This window comes from Athene cunicularia (genome assembly GCF_003259725.1).
Source record: "Athene cunicularia isolate RWA chromosome 2 unlocalized genomic scaffold, athCun1 chr2_part1, whole genome shotgun sequence".
NCBI lineage: Eukaryota > Metazoa > Chordata > Aves > Strigiformes > Strigidae > Athene > Athene cunicularia.
In genome coordinates this window covers 70,528,935-70,551,161 of record NW_020799095.1, presented here as the reverse complement: position 1 = coordinate 70,551,161, position 22,227 = coordinate 70,528,935, and the positions used below count along the sequence as shown (strand labels likewise).

General features: G+C 36.6%; 1 protein-coding gene across 4 annotated transcripts in view; it reads right to left on the bottom strand.

Annotated features, from left to right (window-relative positions):
* Positions 1-22,227, bottom strand: part of CDH12 (cadherin 12) — a 393,880-nt gene that overhangs the window by 63,969 nt on the left and 307,684 nt on the right. For all 4 annotated transcript variants that reach the window (XM_026843110.1, XM_026843111.1, XM_026843109.1 and 1 more), the window contains 2 exons: positions 13,459-13,578; positions 7,701-7,868 (listed from right to left, as the gene is read on the bottom strand). In XM_026843110.1, the coding sequence (XP_026698911.1) occupies positions 7,701-7,868; positions 13,459-13,578 (288 nt within the window). The remainder of the gene's footprint in view (positions 1-7,700; positions 7,869-13,458; positions 13,579-22,227) is intronic.

Sequence of the window (22,227 nt, the reverse complement as noted above, 5' to 3'; positions counted from 1 at the left end):
GGTCCTTTTTTACTTGCACTGAAATTCCTGGAATTACATCAATGAAAGATATTTTTTTCCAGTTTCTGAATTGGCTGTTTTGTTGACTTTCCTTTTTAAGATTGTTACTTCCTCTGCTGTCTTCAGTGGAGGATTTAATACATTCTGTCAAATGCATTGTACTGGCTACTCTTGAAATCCAAATCCAATTAGCTGCAAACTTCTATAGTATGGACAGAAAGATAATGTGCAAGGTCCTAGGAATGACCCTTCAACCTTGTATTATTTAAAGTGTCATTACCAGAAAGATGAACAGTGGCATTTCTGTTTCCACGCATGTTAGCATTTCTGGAAATTTGCCATGCTCTTTTATGCAAACTAACCTGATGGATTTCACTGGGATGCTTCTGGAAAGACAATGACTGAAAAAAAAAATGGCCCTTGTGATGTCTAGGTATTGCTCTACAGCCATCCGAACATTTTAAATGTGGTTGCAAAACAGCCCTGGGATAATGGTTTCTGATCATCAGGTTGCTGCTTCTTTTAAAGCCAAGACACACACAAGTACACAGAATTCAAGTATTGGGTACAAGCCTTACTTAATTTTTCTTCTATTATTATCAGTTTTCAATTATTCCCCTACAATACTGACTTCTCCTGTGAGTTGGAAATGATATGACAAAACATAGCTTTAGCTAATAGTTATTTTCGATAAAAAATGTAAATTCAGGGAGCATCATCTTAAAAATACACACCTTAAAAATAAACCAAATTTACTAATGACTTCAGAAGTCATTGAAAATGATCTTTTACTTGCTAATATCAGAATAAAAACTTTGTAAATTTTAAAATTCAATTGCATTTCTTCTACATCAGGGCCTTATCCTCTAAAAGTATATTTATGTCATATTAAAATAAAAATACATACTATTCCTTTGACTAAAATGATTCGCATGTGCTTTTATTGCTCAGCGTTTAAGGGTTTATTTCTATAAATTGCTTTCACAGTTACTCTGTCACCAGTGAACAAAAGAAAGAGACAGGAAAACTGAAGCACAATAACCTTAAAAAATATGAATCAACCACTTCACCTAATTGGTTTGATTCTATAAAGTATAATTTATACCAACTAATTATACAGATTTTGTCATTTAAATGTTGAGGTAAATATAACCCATCCATCCTTTCTTGAAGCTTATTTTAAAATTTGGAAACAAGCCACAGCTCTCCTTCCAGCTAGCTTAGACTGGTCTAATGCTTCATGTGTTAAGGGTTAGCCTATTAGCTTCTAGAAAGGATGTGCTGAACTGTCTTTTTTTACTTAACCAGTTATCATGTATGTGAGTAGCTGAGAAAGGCCATCAGTTCTGTTCTGGACCAGGATGCATGCCTACAAATAAACAGTTTTTATCCACTCTTCTCTATTTAAAGGCAATGTTGCAACATAGCAAATTTTCATTTAATCAGTTGAACTTTGTTACTATGATAGGAAAAGCAGTTTCCCTTTCAGTCCTTGCCTTATTTTTTTCCGGTTTTGGCAAGAATCAAACTTTGGTATGAAGCATTTATTTTAATATTTATGAAAAAATTCTATCTTTAACAATGAAACATACACAGTAATGCAGGAAGTCAGTGTACTAATGAAGAGTCAGGCAAGATGTATATAAAACACTTTTGGAAATAAATTTCTACTAATAATATCATTCAGATTAATTTTTTCTTCTAGTTATAAAGAAAATATCAGTTTTATGAAGTGTCTCAGTTCTCTGAAATGTGAGCCAATAGACACCTAGAGGTGAAACAACTTTGACAGAAATATATAATGTTTAGAGGTTTCCACTTTGTTACACTCCTCATTACTGCGAGACATATAAGGTGGGAGTTCCCCACTGAATATGTTCAAAAGCACAGGTTCTGAATAAAAAATTCCACGTTCAGCAGGATAGCCAGTGGTTTTTCATCACTGGATGCTGATTTCCAATTCGAACCTGCCTGTCTCCTTAAAGGACCCTTGATAAGATGAAGGTGTTCCATGATACATTTTATTTTTTTTTAAGCTTATAATGTATTATTTAGCAATGTAGCTTCTTCCAAGTATTAATAATATATGTTCTGCCACTTCTGCTGTGAATTATTTTTTTTTTAGCTTAACTGAGTTTAGAAAATGATTTTAAACTTTATTCAGTGATAATTACTATTTTCTTATTTGAAAAGGTATCCTATAGCATGGCATCTTTGGTATAAGCCCTTTGGGAAACTGTGGTTCCAATTATGTGATGAAAAAACATTTGCCCTGTAGCAGCTGGTGTTAAAGGACCTTCAGTAGCTTTTTTCAGTCTGCCCTTGAACTTCCTGGCTTGGTTGACCAACGATGAGTATTGCAATACTGGAGGTCTTAAGTCCCAGCAATAGTAAGGGTTCTTTAGGTCTTGCCAGGCCTGAACTTGGCACCTACCTGGACCTGATTTTAAAGACTTATTTTTCACATAAACTGAAATTCTGCACACATATATTTTAGCTATGGTAGTCAAGCAAAAGACAAACTCCATTTCCTGGCAGGTAGTTACTCTGAATCATTGAAATGTTTTCAAAGAGCAAAACTGAAAAATACAGTTACTATATTAGAAATAAGATTCATAGACAACTTTTTTTTTTTTTTTCCCCCTATAAATTATTTTTGTTTAGCTGTAATTAGCCTTGTGTCTGAATTTCAGACAAACTGTACATCATCTCACATACCACTTAACCAAATGGGACTGGCTAAGTAAATCCCCAGTGACCAGGATATTTGCTTTTACTATTTTGATTAAGCATAGTTCCTTAGATTATGAGGATATAAACATGTTGCCTGTAACACATCCCCCCCTAAAAAAATGTTTCAAGTAAAAGTCTGACCTGACCAAACTTGTTCCAATACACTGGAGTCCCCATACTGACATTTTAGCTTGTAAGCCATGCTAAATGCTTATTATTTTCAATATCAACATGAACCTCCAATATTATTTTCTTCTGTTTTGTTGAGTCACTGCTATAATTCAGATTCTGTGACATTTGTTATAATAGAAATGAAAGGTTTTCAACCTTATTAGCATGCAAAGTACAGGGCAAGCTTTGTCTCTTGTGATTTTTTCTGCTCCTTCATAGCAACAACTGGGCAAAGACATCATAACCACAGTGTATGCATTAACTGAGACCTCAAGGCTATCTTCTTCAAAGATGATTTATTCCATGATTTCTCTATGACATCATGTGAGACATGTATTTTTGCAGCATCATAGTAGATGAAGGCATACAATCAAATAGAAAATTTCTAAGGCCCCTAACAGCAAAGAAAGTAAAATATACAACTGAAAATCAGACACAGGAAAAAGCACTTGGCCCAAGGAACTTGCCAATGCACTAAATTTCTCAGTTTCACAGCAGTTACATTATTTTCTCTTGCAACTGTGGTACCCTTTCTGCAGCAGGGATTCCAGCTGAAAGGAAAGAGAAGACTGCAGCGGTGGACAGTTTAACAAGCATTAGGAATGTTGGGAATGTTTGTTCAAAGAGACCCTCTGGGATGATTTATTTGTGTGTTGGCCAGATTTGGAGCATCTCATACTGTTTTGACAGTATGTGAGGAAACACAAGGAGAGGCCAATAGCTGTAGTCCATGTGAGCTCTGACAAAATAAGGTAAGATTGGACAGAGTCCTTAAGGGTGAAATTTAGCTGGAAAGCAAAAGCTGAAGTTAAGGACATTCATAGTAACATAGTCTGAAATTGTCTCACTATTTACAATCAGAGGGAGAACGATGGAAAGGCAAAGCTTTAAATGCCTAGCTGAGAAAAAGGTGTAAGGTTAGGGATTCACATTATTGGAAAGTAGGGGCACTAATTAAAGAATGGGTGCCCATAGAGAAGATGCAAAATTTATTTTGGCCAAAGGAAAAACAGACTTCAAAAAAATTAAAAACTTCTCTATGACCATTGTGATTCTAGTTGAAAAGTTCTGGAAAATTTGCAGGTGTTGGAAAGTACAAAATTCAAAAAAATGCAAAAGAACACAGTTTAGAAAAAGGGTGCAGTCACCAGAACTCTGCATTCTTCACTCAAGAATTCTACAAAAGGTGATTGTAGTCCAGTAGGAAATGCAGACATGGTAGATCACACAGAATCAAACTACAGTCTAGTAAAGAGGAGACAGAAAGTCACAATATAAAGCCAAGGGTTAAAATAGTATGGGTAGCTTTAATGCCTAATGCTAAACAAGAATATCAGCATAATAGGCATATTCAAAATTTGTAGCAAAGAAGAAAATCAGTTACGCAACGCAGTACCAGGGAGCAAAACACACAGAAAAGGCAAAGCAGACCTTATCTGTGGAGTAACAATGGTTGTTAAAGGAAACTCTAAGTCAAATAAGACTTAAAGAAGAGAACGGTATTAACACTATCTACTCAGGAAAAGTTCTTTAGTTTTAAATTTTACAGCAACCTGTGATGGATGCACTAGACCCCCCCTTAACTAACCTTGCAGTAGTTTGTTTACAGGTTCCAAAGGAGGTAAAGGCCTGTGGTGTAGATGGGCCAAGAACTCCTCTAGAGTGATGCAGTGAGCACTGGTGCATATGAGCTTGGTTCACTGAACATGTTGATTAACACATGAGAAGTGGGTGGTTTTACCAAGATTCATCCATCAGTGAACAAAGTTAGTTGTGGGTACAAGGACTCTCGTGCATACCTCTCCCATTGTATGCAATTCAACTACAAACCAATCACTTTATCCCATAAATGTAACAGCCAGAGTGAGTCTTCTTTAAGCTCTCCCTCTTAGGCAGTGTGGTTGCATGGCAGTGATCTTCCCTTGACATGGGACGCCCCTCAAGGTCGCTCCTCAAGGCAGAGAGACCTTTTACCAATGATCATTGGAAGCGACTAATTTAAGTTCTCCTTGAATTGCATTTTGAGTTCTCCTTGAATTGCAATTTGACTGCATAGCAGGTGCCTTTCAGCAGGGACACCTCATAAGGTTTGAGATTCCTCACCAGAGATCAAGAGGTATGTCCTTACCAAGGCAGAGAGACACCTTATTTGCAACAGATCCCCAGTAAGTGACTAGCATGCCAGTAAGTAATAGCATGTTAAATTCATACTAATGAAATACATGTCACTAATTCTATTAGATATAAATCATTGACCAAGTCTGGGACCAAGTCTGGCATCTAGACTCCTCTCTGAGAAGCAGTTTAGAAAGCAAGGGGTCCATCCTGAACCTCATGACCTAATGGGAGGGTTTCTCTTACCTTTTTGCATCTCTGGTCTCTGTGTAAATCATTCTAAATCAATTCTTCTCTGTATGTTTCTTCCATGTAGGAAGTAAAAGAGTTAACATTGCCATCGAACTTTGTTAAGTCGCACTTTTGCAACATCATATTAAAATCACTTTTGCTAACACCTTTGACAGTGATTCTTTAAGCAATCTAAACCACTCATCTGCAGCACAACCATAATGACTTTAAATGCAATATCTGTGGAGAAGCAGTAAGAGACAAAATTACATGATGACTGTACTCAGTTAAATAAATAAAAAAAAAAAAAAAAAAAGAGTAAATAAAATTGAGGGATATTGGTATAAAAAAATCTGAACGGGATAGCTGAGACAGTTAAATAACTGTGGGTGGTGTGGATGCTATCTAGAGATACTGTTTTGAAGACCCACAACAAATGCACAGCACCTATTAAAACTCAAGTCTGTAGGGGTAAACAACATAGCTAATAAAAGCAAGAACACATCTTTCAAAAAAATGAAGTTGTGTCTCAGGAAAGACAATAGAAAAAATCATAAAATCTGCTTTATCTATAAAAACACAATAAAGAGGACAAAAGTATGTTTGAATAAATCTCTGGCAAACAAGCCAAAAACAATTGTCTTTTAAAGATATTTAGAAGCATAAGCGCGAGAGGAACAGAGTAAAGCCAACCCAAAACTGAGGTATAGAAGTGCTCAGATATGATAAAACCACAAATGTAAAACTGAATACATTTTTTTCCTTTGTGTTCAGCATAGAATAGCTGGGGAATTTTTCTATCCTGGAACCCTTCTTTATGGGGCGCTCATGAGAAGGTTAAATTAGCTATAGAACCAGTTGTGGAACAAATAGACACAACAGTAACAAATCATTGGGATTAGCTGTTTACATGCCCAGGAGCCTGAAGGATGAAATAAGTGAACTATTATGATGTGTAATATTTTGCTTCAAACCATTGTGGCACAAAAAGGCTTGTAGGTGTTAATATAATGCTGATTTTTAACCCCCCCAAAGATTTCCAGGAAGTTCAGGGGAGCTAAAGATAGATATGACTGACATGCACAGAACAAAGCAGTAGAAGCAGGATTAATGGACTCATGGAGAATATCCCATACTGAAAAAAAACTCAACACAGATTTTCTAAGTAAAGGTTATATTTTGCAGTGCTTTCTGAATTCTTTAAAGAAGTCAACATGCAGGTAGTTATGTGGGGATGGATTCAAAACAAATGAGGGGAAGCTGTTGAGTGATACATGATTCATCTGTGTACCTCACTACCATAGGATGTTGTGGACTCTGAGATTTTACATGAGTTTCAAAGCAAAGTGTCTGTAAGAAAAATCCACTGAGGGCTGTTAAATACAGACACCATCTGGGCTAAAAATCATTAGAAACTGAAGAAATGTTCTGGAGTATTGTTTAGCCTGTTCTTATCTATACCCTCTAGATGTCAGTGTAAGAGACAGAAGGCAGAGCTAGATGGATATTTGTCTTAATGTGGTTATTCTTACATGCCTGCAGAAATGCAATACATTTTCATACTGAGGAAAATAAGAAGAATATTTTTTATATGATAGAAAACTGAAGTTTCAGGTATGGTTTGGTATCTAAGGAACATTTATAATACATAAAGTTGGATTATAATTCATATACAAGAAAGGAGATACAAAGTAAAAAGCTGTCATGATCTTACTGCAAATTCACACTAATGTTTTAATATGAATTTGCCTTACTAATGACTTTTAGCAGCTAATTGTTTTGGCATAGTTATCAAGGTTTATTCTTGGGTAGTTTCTGCATTTCAAAGGTATGGGATATACAAAACTTCAGTAAATTTAAGGAGATCAGTAAGTGGCAATCCTGCTAATCATACACAGACTGTGAAACTCTTTAAATTAGCATACTTCTGAAAAGCTTCATTTAAACTTATTGACATGAAAAGTTATAAACTGCCAGTGTCTGATCACTATTTTGAGGCTGTAAGTGTTTTCAAGGACAGATATCTTCTAGGCTAAAAAAAATAATTCTGTATTAAAAAAATCTGTTCCCATTTATCATAACAGTGCTTAGCATCAGCCAGTTGTGTCTTTGGTACCTGGAAGTCTCAGGTTATAAACTTTCGTCATTTGAAGGGGATCATCCAGTTTCCCTCGAAAAAATAATACTTCCCTAAGCATTTTAAAAATGTAAATTAAATGAACTCTCAGGCTCAGGCAGGTCATGTGGAATGCTGCTGTGTTTCCTCTCATTCAAAACTCATACATTCAAATTAAACTTTATATAATTTAAAAAACCAACAGTATATTCTAAATTTTTTCATCATACATTGTTCTTCTTCCTGGATCTCAATTCCTTATCTAAAGCATTTTTCACATTAATATTTTCAGTCATGCTTATTTGAAAATCAGTGCATTTGGAATTCAACATACTCTTAGGAAATCTGGGTGGGTTGTCATTGACATCCGTGAGAGTAATGTTTACAGTGGTAGTACCAGCTAGTCCTCCCAGCTGTCCTCCCATGTCCTTGGCTTGGATTAGAACTTGATATTGTTCTTTCACTTCTCTGTCCATATTTGGCAAAGCTGTTCTTATTACACCTACAAAAAGAAATGGGAAAGAGAAAGAATAAGTAAGCGAAGGGCTGTGAAATATCTACTATTATATTTTAATACTGGATCTCTTGGACCAGGAATGGAACTCTTCCTAAAGGGTTAATAAGAAAGTAGTTCACACAGAAACAGGCAAATCACTTGGGCTTTTCAAAAGCAAGCTAGTCAGCCATTCAACCATTCAAAATGACTGCGGTGGGACATGAATGGCTGCAAGGGATTGGTGCGTTTTGAGGAGGGATGTGAGCATTGTGAGCACAGGTTTGTCAACTAGGACTGAAGAATGCTGCATTGTGCAGAGTTGGGCAATGTGACAATGCATTTCAGAGCCTGCAACTTCAGTTGTTTCCAACCAGTCACTTGCCATCACAGTTAAGCTACTGTAGGCCAAGACAATATTCCTTCTATACAAAAGGAAGTCTTTATCAGAAGACTCTCCTTTGCTTGAGAAAGTTTTCTTGATATAGCACACAGATGCAGGGTAAACTTTAGGAATTTCCTTAAAGAAATTTGATTAAAATATCATGGTAAGACACTACTCTTAATCTTCAGTGACTTTGGATAACTGAGATCTAAATAGGTATGCCATAATCTCCCTTCTGATATGTTAAGAATGTATATGATAAAAGTAAGACTTGTAGAGAGGGGTACTTGTCACAGGATTAGCTGTTGAGGTTATAAAAAGCTATAAGGGTTTGGGCACTCAAGCCTTTCTCTTGAAACCAAATGTATAGGAGAAAATGCACTTGTTTGTCAGAATTTTACAAGTTGTATTATATTGCAAAATGCAATATATTCAGCAATAATTTTCAAAAAAAATCTAGGTGCAGACTGGTGCAGATAGCACGCACAGCTGAAAAATAAACCAATTGGAAGCATACTTCTCATCTAAATTGCTATTGTTTTAGAAAATATTATTGTCTAGTATTAAACCATTTGGGTTTAAAAGCAGTTTTTTCACCCTGGTGTTATAATGGGTCTGGAATGATAAGAAAAAAGCTGTAAGGGTCACTCTTACCTTTAGAGCAACTAACTGCTGCTGTGTTAACAAGTAAGAATAGGAACTGTTAGCTTATAGTATTTGTCCATAGTCTAGAAATAACTTTGACCTAAATCTGCTACTTCTGGAACCTATTAAAAATTCCAGTTGAATTGAATTGTATACCAATTTTCTTTCTCTCCACTTGTAACACTGATGATGATAATGACAACATTAATAACAACTACTGTTTTCTACCTCAGCATGGTATATACTGTACTGCATAGCTTTGGAATATGACTAACAAACACTTAAGAAGATTTAGATACTGCAACGCTATCCATTTGAGCTTTTGAAAACAGTGTTGTTCAATATTTTATTTGTACTGGACAGAAATCTTGAATTGTAAAACTGTAAAAGTTTGTTCATATTCATGAAAAAATCTTTTTTGTAAATAGGATGAACATTACTAGGTTTCATCTTGAATCTCTTAATCCATATTTTTGCATTGTGGAATTACAATATCCTTGGTATGCCCATTCTAAGGAGAAAAGAACTATGAGAATTAAAGACTTGTTATACTAGCAAAACAAAATAACAGTAAGTAGAAAAACCTGAAAATGAGCAGATAGTAGTTTGTGAGCAGGAGATGCAGTTCATGATTGTTATTCCTCTTTTAGGTACAACTGAGTGGCCTTCTCAGTTAGAAATATTCCAGATGGTCATCAGAAAATGAAGAATTGGCTATCACTCTAGTAGTAAAGTTCTCAGTCACCCACTGTTTATTCCTTTCAGAAAGTGTAAGGACATTATATATATTTGTCTATAAAAAACTTTTGTCTCCAGAAAAAAAAAAATCAATGAGAATAATTTTCATGTCTAGCAGTTCATAGACAATTTTCCCTTTTCTACCTACTCTATTTCAAAAGCATAGAAAAAAACCTTGAAATACACTATTTGTACCAAAATCATCAGTTCATATGGATAGGACAAGGGTGATTTAAAATTATCTAACCAGCAAAATAGAAAAATAGAATAGAGGTAAAAATCCATGGGAAAGAAGACTATAAATTTTGAAATTGCAACTTCAGCTTCACAAATATCCAAACTTTAGATCAAAGTTTTATTATAATACAGAGTCCTTACATGCATGTAATGGTGTTCTGAGCATTTTTAAAGCCTTCTACCTTAAGATTATACAAAAAAGGTTATTCAGCTCCAGAACTGAATAACTGATTTTTTTTTTCTTTGCAATTGTCATTAATATCAAATGTGTAAAAAAGTATGATCTTGATGAGGCTACTGAAAATTGAAAATAGTATGTAGGGACCTGGGCTATAAGATATATTTTGCAAAGTTATTGAGCCTTAATTCAACAGGAGATGATCCACTTGTGTGGGAAAAAATCCAGGTTCCTTGAAAAGCCTCCTGAGTGTTAACATCAATAATCTTGTTGACACCAATTTGGATTTCAAGACTGTAACTGAGGTCAGAATATGAACTACAGTACTAAGAAAAAACTGGAGACATCTAGCCCTAAGTAAGAATATTGACCTCACAAACACATCAGAAAATTCAGAGGAAAGAAGTTTATCAAAAGGACGTTTTAGTAACAGAACAGAATGTACAGAGGAAAGACAGGGGAGGTTATCTGTCTTAAGAGAAGTGCTCTATGTTAAAGAAAACTCACATTAACATCAGAAGAGCCATTTCAGAGCATCAAAAAGTAACCCCCACATACAAGATCTGAGGCCTTAAAATGTGCCAATCTCCAGCAGGGACTGTAATGCTTTTAACCTTCCTACAAGAACAATAAAAACTGTCTCCTGCTTCCATATAGTTTGCTTACCTCCAGCAAAGCACTGAAAAAAGTTAGGTCAGTAAAGAAGAGTAGTAAAGGAGCAGCTGTGACATTCAGACCCATAAAGGTTAAAAACTATTTAAGTGTACTAGATTCATATCAGAGTAAATGTTTACCACCTATCAGGAATTATTTGAGAAAGGAGTATGTGTACAGTTATGTGCATGCCAAACACAATCCTTGTTTCACAGATAAAGTTATTGTCAGTTATCATCTTTGTGATGAGATCTTGAGGTAGTAACAGAAATTTCCACAAACATGCCAGCCTCTGTGTGGTAGATGCTAAAAAGTAAACAGAACGTTCAGAACTGTTTGTAAAAGAATAAAGAACAGAAGTGTTATGATTAAAACATTTTATATACCCATATGAGCTTCCTTCTTGAATGCTGTATGTTTATCATCCTGAGAAGGATGATCAGTGTTATGGAATGGTTTCTGTTTAAAATCTAGAAAAGACACAATGGGGGGAGAATATAGGTCTATAAGGTCAACATAATGATGGTCATGGTAATAAGGTCATCATAATAAAAAGGAATTAACTGTTCACTGTCTTGTGCAATGTAAGTGTGGGGTATAAAATAAGTTAAGAGGTGCATATTTCAAAGAAGCAAGAGTTGATGGTTCTCCACCCAAAAAAAAATTTGCTGTGGAAATTCTAATCACTTGGTGTGCAGATACTGCACTCCTGAACAAGTCAACTCTGCTGGGAAGTGGACAAGTTATGCAGGAGAAATTCTTTCAGAGTTTTTGTTACATGGACACTGCTAACCACCCAGGAACTTCGTAAGAACAAGTTGTTGAAGGCTAGAAGACAATTCAAGGGGCTCATCACTAAACACTTATTTTATCCTTCACTAGAGCTGAGCAAGGATCACTTTTGGAAACATGATACAGGGCAGCATGGACCTTTGGTCTGACCTAGTATGGATGTTCTTACGTTGTTTAAAAAACTACAAGACAATGGCTCAAAACTGTCACTAGAATGTGAGTCGTCAAAAAAAGCCAAAACCAGCAACCCCCAAAATGCTTATCCATCTGCCAGCAGTTCTGAGTTTTTCATCTTGTACCCAGATGGCTTTCTTCACATTTCTCGTCAAAAGCATATAAGGCAGGTGTCTGGCGGTAAAACTTCAGTGGAAAACTACTGTATCATCTCCTCAGTTATAGAATTAAGAACTGGAAATGCCAGAAGATCTGTAATGCTGCCCAAGACTTCTGGATTTTGGAGTAAATCATTAAGCAGCATCCTGTGCATTACTACTCACATATTGTTTCTCTCTACCGCCATTGTTAGACCCACAGCTAACTCTCATGCTGTAACCTTTCTAAAGTAAGACAACACATTTCTAATTCTGCACACGCTCACAGAAAGATTAATCTATATGCTTTTTTCTGGTATAGGATTTTGCTGGGCTAGCTGTTTCATGAAACTTCCTTTACAGCTGTGTCCATTCTTTTACCACCAAGATCCACCCGAGTAACTCATTAAAGGTATTAATAGACAGATGTGGAAACACCAGGTTTGTATGATGTTCCAAGGTTAGTAGGGTGCCACCACCTATGGTCCACTCACTACTCACTACTGAGTAATAGATGAGAGAATATGATACAGCAATTCTTTTTCAAGTACTACTAACTATTAATCTTTTTTTCTTGCGAAACTTGTACTAGAACTCCAATTGTGGCTCCAGTAAAGGTTTTTCTTGCCATTGAATTCCTGCTGATTCTTTACAAGACTGAAATAAAAGAATAAGTGTAAAGGTAAATACTTTTTTTTTTTCCCCCCCCGGACACTTGAAGAAGTCTCATTTCAGTTTGAAAAGTAAAATTGCTCACTGCAAATTGGAATATGATCACCAGCTAAATGGAGCATGTGACAAAGGAATGTGTCCATTTGAGATAGTGCACTAACAGTCTTATGAGTCTTTCACCACCAAACTATTGATTGATCAGGGATAAAGGCTCTTTAACACATAATTTAGCATCCAAATAAAACTTCAATGGAAGGAGAAACTATTTACTGAAAGGGGCATATGGACAACTCTCCCTGTAACACATTCAGGATGACACAATGCATGGCATTCACCTTGTAGGTTATTGGCTACTTAACTGAATTGCTAAATAAAGAAACAAGAACGACATTTAGAAATACAGGACAAGATACCTAATCAACATGTCCACCACCTCCCAAATACCTCTTTAAACATATTATCCTTTTCTGTACACACATCCAGTAACCCCAGAAAAACACTATGCCCCAGGAAGAGAGAAGGGCAGGAGATTATTAGCCATTCCACAGTTCCAGATTAGCTCTATATCGCCAAACAATCATTGCTGGAGAATTTCTGAGTAAATTCAGCAAGTAAAAATGCTGAGAAAAAAGAATGTAGACCTAAGATATAAAACTGAATCATCAGGATTAAAACCAGAAAAATTAGAATGCAGGTAGCATCTAAAGCTTTAGCTATAGAGAAATGGTAAAGCATAAAACCCCCTAATTGTTCAATGTATACATATTTTAGATATTCCAGAACTGACTGAAGGAGCATGTTTCTTTTGTTTCTACAACAGATTGTAATTCATTCAAAACCTAGTCAATGCTCAAAACTGAATCATGTGCAAAGTTACTCTACTAGCTTTTGGGCATATCAGCCCAGTCCATATTTATTCATTGATACTGCCCAGATGAATCAAAATCCAAAGTTTAAATCTTCCACTGCTGCTGATAGACTATTTACCTGTCTTCGGATCAATGGAGAAATATGGTTGCCCCTGAAGAATACTGTAAACCACTCTAGCACTGTTTCCATAAGTGGGATCATCAGCATCTGTCGCCTTTACTTGAAGCACATATGCTCCTGCAAAGAAACACAAGTAATCACATTTTCAGTATAGAGCAGTGATCAGAGATATTTCGGACACATTAGTCCTGTTGCTAGTGGATTCTGTTGTAATTCCTGTTCCACTGGAAACAAGACAAGAATAAAACAATCAGATCTTCAGCTCCACACTAGCAACCGTCTTGGTAACAGCTGAGGCATAGTGGAAAAAGGGAAGCAGCCCACCACCAGATATTTATAAACACTTGAGGATGCATCCACTGTTCATAAAAACTTGTTACCCATACATATATGATGGAGGTCTGGGGGAAGCACAATACTGGACTTTGACCCCACAGTTTTGTTAAAAGGTAGACAACTGTGGAAGCAAAATATGTGAGTTGCCTTTAAAACAAGTGTTTGGTCTAGCAGCTACTGAATCTGTCAGTGAACCAATCTCTAAGTATCTTGAAAAACTCTACTGCAGTCTTCTGAAGGTGGAATTCACATTCCCATTGTAGAATGAAATTAGCTGTTTGTTCAGCCAGTTGTCTTCCAAATCCAGATTTGAGCCATCTTGCCTTTTCAATACAGATCAGTAGGAAACAGAAATACTGTGAAGAAGAACCTCCCCCTGACACTGTTTTCAGTCATGGTTATAGACCAGACTTAGTGCAGTTTGCTTTATATTCTGACTTAAGGGGGACCCATGGAGCAAAAAAACTTCACATGAAGATAGAAAACTCAATGTAAATGGCAACAGTCACAGAAATGTCTCGTCCCCCCTGATGGTTACTAAGAAATTTACCTGCATTTCCCCACTGCCCCATAACGAAAAGAGGATTCAAATTATAGTCTCCAGCAAAACAAACAGACTCATATTTAGGCTTTTCCATCAGCTTTGAAGAATTAATAGTTTCCTATGATCTTCTGTGCAAATGAATGCTGGGATTTGCAATGCTGATTTGGAGTGAGTGAGGGTTAGGACCACCTACGTGAGAAACAGCACAGGGATGAGGGTTATCCCCACTGGTTTTACTTTAAGAAATGTTCCGCATTCGGAGGTCATTTGACATTTTTTTCAAGAATACCTGTGGAATACTGCAAGTGTTTCAAGACTGGTATTTTTCTGTAACGAAAACTGGCAAGTTTCAAAGGATGTTCACAATCTAAAATTAACCTTAATGAACTGGTCCAGGTTTACTTCTGGGAGTGCTTCACTGTTTGGAGGATTATTTTTTTTTCAGAGTGTATCCCCCCCCCACCCCCATCTCCATATGAGAACTGGCAGTGGTGCAGAAGGGTTTAGAATCAATATTGTCAAAATACTTGTTGCATGATGGCTGGTCATACAAGACTGCTTCTGTTACAGCTCTTTATTGAACAATAAGATAATGAAAAGGTGCTCCAAGAGATAATTCTTTGTATCTCTTGAAGAAGACCCAGAACTATGTGTTATTTGACTAACAATCCCTTTTTAAAGTCAATAGGTTGATCATGTTTTCAAGCTGAGGGCAAGTTTCACTAAATTCAATTTCTAAAAGAAAGAACATATTAGCAATGAATAAATTAATGAAAATTAACCACTGAGATGTATTCAGTTAACTAAAAGCCTGAGGTCACTCTCTTGTTTTTCTGAATGTGAAGGGTGAAGAATGAAATGTGTTAAAGACCGAAGTCCAGGTTCAGTATAACAATTGTGGAAGCAGTGCCTACTCAAACACTTGTGCCTTCCCTTATATCAGACATAACTATAACTGACTATGTATTAAATAGCTTAAACAAGCCCAGCTGAAGGAATACATTTTCCTACTGGAATGACAGACAGAAGCTATCTAATATCTGTAGAGCATTTGATGGCTTTCATCTGTTCCTGACCATAAGGAATATCTTTGTAATAGGATCTTCCACTTTCGGCCCTGTGTTCTGCTCCAGAAATTCAGGGAGCCACAGCAATAGCTTAGTTCCACTCCCGAGACTAAGATGGAGAAGGAAATGGTAGCTTTCAATTTTTTCCCCCATTCCCTCAAAAAGAAGTATGTGCCACCTTTGGACCCTTACTGTTGTGCAAGAAAAAGCAACATCTGTTTGATGGGTGGACCACTCAGTGGATGAGGAATTGGTTCGATGGTCGCACTCAAAGAGTTGTGGTCAATGGCTCAATATCCAGGTGGAGACCAGTAAGGAGTGGTGTCCCTCAGGAGTCCGCACTGTGACCAGTATTATTAAATAACTTTGTCAGGGATAAAGACAGAGGGATTGAGTGCACGCTCAGCAAGTCTGTCGATGACACCAAGCTGTGTGGTGCAGTCAGCATGCTGGGGGGGAGGGATGCCATCCAGAGGGACCTTGACAGACTTGAGAGGTGGGACTGTGCAAACCTCATGAAGTTCAACAAGTGCAAGGTCCTGCACATGGGCCGAGGCAATCTCATGCACAAATAAAGGCTGGGTGATGACTGGATTGAGAGCAGTCCTGCAGAGAACTTGGGAGTAGTAGAGGATCAAAACCCAACTATGAGCCACCAATGTGCACTCACAGCCCAGAAAGATAACTTTAACCTGGGCTGCATTAAGAGAAGTGTGGCCAGCAGGTTGAGGAGGGTGATTCTCTCCCTCTACTTCACTCTTGTGAAACCCCACCTGGAATACTGCATTCAGCTCTGGGACCCCCTACATAAGAAAGACTTGCTTGAGCAGATCCAGAAGAGGGCCATGAAGATGTCTGGGGGGCTGGAGCACCTCCTGTATGAGGACATGTTGAGAGAGTTGATGTTGGTCATCTTTGAGAAGAGAAGGCTCCAGTGACACCTTACAGTGGCCTTCCAGGACTTAAAGGAGGCCTACAGAAAAGGTGAGTAGGGACTCTTTGCCAGGGAGTGTAGTGATAAGATGAGGGTTAACAGTTTTAAACTGAAAGACACTGGAACAGGTTGCCCCTCCCTGGCAGTGTTCAAGGCCAGGTTGGACGGGGCTTTGAGCAACCTGTTGGAACTAGATGATCTTTACAGTCCCTTCCAACCCAAACCCCTGTATGATTCTGTGATTTACAAGTAAATATATGGATTAGTTACACTTCAGACTAAGAGAAACTTTATGAAGTATACTAAACTAACACAAATCAGGAACTACTGACTCAGTATAGTCATCAACTTCTCTTAAGTTCAAACAGGTTTAGGTAAGTAATGCTAAATTAAGATATTTGAGTAATCTTAATTTTTTCTTGTTATGATGTAATTATTCACATATATTTAAGATGTTGTCATGTGAAGTATTGAATGTGTTAGCGGGGGCGTTATTTAACAAGCAAAATTGGTAATTTTTCATAAATGTAATCCATACAGTGTCTCGGGAGACTGAAACAACAGATTTAGCAGTAAATGTCTTTATCTACTTCTGCATATTCCAAACAAAGCTACTGTGGCTGGGAATGTATTTTACTGCTTATCCCCTATTCCATCATTTGTTTCCTAACCTCTAGCAACAGCAGCTTAAAACCAATCTATATCCTTTTTTACAGAGCAGTGACCAGCTCCCCTTCCTTCTAAAACTACTATGACCACCAAGCAGCTCCTGATACATCACCAGCAGCAGCTTCCTCCAAACCAGAAATTATTTACCAAAACAAAGCTTTGCTGAAAGAGTGAGACAGAATGAGTGCTTTCACAGCAATACTTACAGTGGAGTTCATGTCCTACCTACTATTAGACATCTACCATTGTAGGGCCTGCACATTTATGCCAGGCACCTGCAGCTCGCTTTGCAGCCGGGGGCTGGGCACAGGGAGCCTGGTAGCGCTGGGCTGCATGTACCGGTGATGCACAGGTAGGCATGTTAAACACCATGCAGAATCCATATCTATGTCTAAGTACTCACACAAAAAGATGACATTACAAGGTGAAGGAAGCAGACAGCGGCCATGAGCCTGCCTGGAAATTCTGCCACTGACCCAGGTGCCTGATGATCCCTGCACATACTCATTCTTATTTGTATAAAAAGGTTAGGTTAGATATTCTTAGGTACACGTTCCAGGTAATTCAACATTATTACACGAAAGAAGGAAGAAATGCTGATTTATAAACTAAGTTTTATTAAGGCAGACATTCAAAGTCATATTTTAGTTTGATAAATGGCAGGCTCTGAATATGAAAAATAATCAATTTCACAGTGGCAGCAGTTTCAACTGTATTAATTCATCTGTCAGATCTTTTACAACAAACAGATAGTATGTGAGCTTATATTTTTATGAGAGGTCAGACAGGGGTTTTTAATGTACCTCCAGTCATTTACTAACTTAAATACATACTTAATGTTCTAAAGAAGTTTTCTGAAATTAATTTCTTTCAGTATTATCTTTTAGTATTATTAAGCATTGCTCACTCTATCTAACAGGTTTTCTATTTTATTGCAAAGCATAAAACCAATATATTTTAAAAAGTAGATTCTAAAATCTCATTATTTTTTTTCCAGGCAATAATACAGGGCACTACAGATGTCAATCTTTAATGCACAAAGGTAGTGATGGAGGATTACATTTGCTATAGCTCATGACATTTTAATTAAAGTATATACTTACATTACCACAAAGAGTAATCAAATTAACAAAAAATCTCATGTTATTGTTGTTTGGAAACATCTTATATAATAGTCAGCATTTCAAGGTTTGGATTTGTTTTTTTTTTGTTTTATGTGAAATCAACAAATATTTGATGCAAGACATTATAAAATGCAGATGTCCTTAAGTATCTATTTATGTTTTAGAAAGAAAAGAAAAATAATTGTAAACCATGCACATGGCTCAAGGAAACGGTATGGAATATTAAGGAAGTTTATCTTATTTTTAAAATAATACAAACAGTATTGAGGACTAATATATTGTAAATAGTTGTCACAGCAGGCATACTGGCCTGAATTTTACACTGTCTGAAGTCCAAAGGCAAATCAGGAATAACTGCAAATAGAATGAGACCCAAGATCTCTAACTTCTTGGCCAAACTGATGATACTAGCCCTAAAAAAGACTTGTAGTTTATATTAGATTGACTGGAAGGAACTATAGGAAGCCTGAGTTTATACCACAATTAGATTTTTTATGAAATATGGATTTGACTTCTAGAATCATTACCATTTTTTCTGACAGTCTTTCATTAGTAAAAATGTTACTTTGCCAAAATTAAAAGAATCTTTGAAAGAACAGCAGTATTGATTAAAGCTCTTCCAATCCAAAGAGTGCTAGAAGGAAATTTCAGATTTTTCTAATGTACCCAGTTTGATATTTTCAAATTGCTTATGAGTGGCCAGTTAAAATTTCTTTTAAAAATTAGTCCAAAATTCAGTCCATCCTGATTTTCAAATCTGAACAATTTATTTATTATTTTTTCCCCAATTTTTTCTTATAAAAGACTAAAATATTGACCTTTTGTACTCTTTCACCTGGAAATAATTTTACACATCACCAAAGTGTAGGTGAGGAATCTTGCTGGCTGTGGAGCTATTGTCGGCTTCCAAAAAATAATAATAATTAAAAAAAAAAATCCAAAACCAAAACCAAAACAAAAAAACAGGAAATCTTAATTTCTCATATTTAGTTCGTTGAAATGGAGGGCATGACCAAGAATTCACAAAAATCAGCTGGGACTAGATAAATTGATTATTTCACTGTAGAGGAAAATGAGAGGATTCAAGGCTAGAAGAACAAGACAACAAACTTCTTTAGATGATTCCTGCAAAAATGTGTGGTCAACGGAATTGCAAAGGCAAAGAAAAAAAGGAGATGGCAATATGTCAAGCTTTGTCTCATTAAGGTTTCACTAGTCTTGTTAAAGTTCAGAAATGAGTATGAAACATTGTATGCAAATTGTCATAGAATTTACTTTTTGCAATAGACTATCAAGGTAGTTGCATCTACTCATGGTAGATAAAGATCAAATAACAGATCTTATGTCATAAGCTTTTTTTTTTTTTTCCCCTCCAACATACTTTTCTTGTAGAGTTAGAAGAGTTATCATCTAGCTGTACAACCTCTCCCCTACCACATGTACAATTTTCCACTTTTGTCACTGCTAGGAGTTGTTGGTGCCTAGTACTTTTAGAGGAAAACAAGATGTTTGTGCAGACATTTCTTAGTGGGCAGGAGGAAAGAGGAACATAACCGCTTGCATAGAAACTCACTATTTTTCACAGTATTATTTGTAAACAATTCCAAGCATATCACCTTGGCAACCTGAACATCATCCATCCTCTTTTCAGAATTCAAGTAAAAACCTAACCAACATCTACCTTTCTTGTGTTTTTTTCTTTTGTGTTGGTTTGTGGTTTTGGTGTTTGTTTTTTTGTTTTGTTTTGTTTTGTTTGGTTTTGTTTTTGTTTGTTTTGGTTTTTTAGGGAAAAAAAGGTAAGTGAATTTATGACTCACTGCAGGACTGCATTGCAATTCAGATCAGGAGATCTCCTGTCTCAATAAATAATGCCCTGACCTGCCTCTAGCAGTTTTAACAAAACTCTTGTACTGGGAGAACATGTGCATCTGTAAAGAGAGATGCTGACATTGCCCTTTTGGGGCTTATCTTTTAGAGAAAAAAATACCAATAATATGTTTTGAAGATATACTCCGGAAGCTGTCTCCCACAAAAGTAATGTGAGGCAGGCATATTTTACGTGGAAAAGCCAGTTTCCAGTTTATGTATTCATGGCTGTGCAGCCCTGATAATAACACAATATCTTGAGTACTAGACACAATCAGGGAAGCACACTTTTCTCCTATTTTGCATTCTAGGCATTACACTGAACATACAGATATTTTTCCCTCAGCTGTCAGAAGCAGCCATGTCCACAAAAGTAATACTGCTGTTCCTTGTTGTAATTGATGAAGAATGGTGTTTTTTTGCTAATACTTCTGCTGGGCCAGTAGCTAAAAGCAGTTGTTGCAAGTCTCATCATTTAGTGCATAATCAAACATATTTCCAGTATCCCTAGAATAATGTTCGATTTATAGTGGCAACAATCCAGGGAGTATGGAAGCTGCCTTTGTTAAGCTGAACCACATGCACACTTTGGTTTCATCTGGAAAACTGCTTTAAGGGTTGAGCTTTTTTTCCTGGCAAATTGTAAGACACGGCATTGTGAAGGGGAAAGACTTTCCTGTTTCTTCTCCCTTCTGCTGTAAACGGTTTATAAAGTAGAACTAAGGTTTTAGAAAGAGACAGTATGTTTTATTGCCCACAATGTTTTTGTCTCAAAGTCTTTCTTGTAAATGAATTAATAGGTCCCTTTTTCCTGGCTACCCTTGTCTCCCTCATGGATGATGAGGATAAAGAGGGGAAACTTACTGCTATGGGGGTTTTAGATAATTATTTAGCTTGGAAATCAGCAAAGCAATTATTTTATTTCCCCTTTTTTTTTCCTATCCTCATCTGTTGGGGTCGGCCAGAGTTAAGCCACTAAGGGCACACACTCTAGCTAAGTTAATAATGACTCCGTTAGCATTGAATATTTATTTAATTTATTTTTATTAATTTAGGCTATTTATTTATTTATAAAGACATCCAGCTGCTTATACAGTCCCAAGACTGTGATAATGTTTACAGAGGTTGCACTTCTGAAGCAAATGAGGAGCTTGAAATAGCAGCTAATACTCTATACCCAACACGCATATAAAGGAGTAGCCTGGTAAAGTAACTGCTGGAAATAATGCACAAGAAGAACAGCACAAGAACCAATTAGCAAATACTAAGTCTAACATCCATCTGTTTGAGAAACAGATCTCTTGAGAGTGATTTTTCCTTTCTGTTTTCAAGTCTGTGTATTGTTTTCCTCTCACCAATATGACAGAAGATCCTTTCACATATATGAAATTTAGCAAATAGAAAAACTTAGTTTTGACTTTTGCTTTTATCATCTTGACAACCTGATAACTTTGCAGGCCATGACTCAACAGGGGCTTAATTTTGCCAGCATACCCATCACGGCTAGGATGTGGGAGATAAAAATAACTAGTACATCCTCTAATCATGATAGCTATGCTGGTGAAACCCTTACTATAGTTGTCTTTGTGCTGATAAAAGCATGCTTCTGTTTGTTTAGTTCATGTTTTGTGGGGAAGTAGTGTGAGTTATATTAGAAGGAGGTTCCTTTCTGATATCAAATGCTATGTCTGAACCAGAGAACTTTGCCAAAAACATCATGAAATTTGATGTGTCCTGGGAAGTAAATATTTTCTTCAATAGAATTATGAAATAATAGGTGTCAGCCATACCTGATGCACTGAAATCTTAAAGGTTTGAGGAAAAAAGACTCAACCCCAGATTGTTATCATAAAGAACTGCTATTCATTTATTAATCTGTAAAGTGGTTTCAGTGTGATCAAAATAATTTTCAGAAGCAAATGCTCAAAGGGTAAGTATTAAGCTCAGTTTGAGTGAGGAAAGCGATATTCTGGAATTGTTTCCTAGCTTCTGAATGCTAATGCAACTTGATGGTTGTCATGATGTTTCGCTGTACAGCACTTGTTAATATCAGCCGCATGCCTTTCAACATCATACGATTCTTCTAGTGCCAGATGAAAGAGTAATGTGAAAAAGCATTTGTAAGCAATCCAGGATATGACATTCACTTTTCTTATGGAAGAGCTCCTGGAGATTCCTAAGGTGTTGAAATTGTGACGCTCCCCCCACCCCCACCCCCCCTCCCCA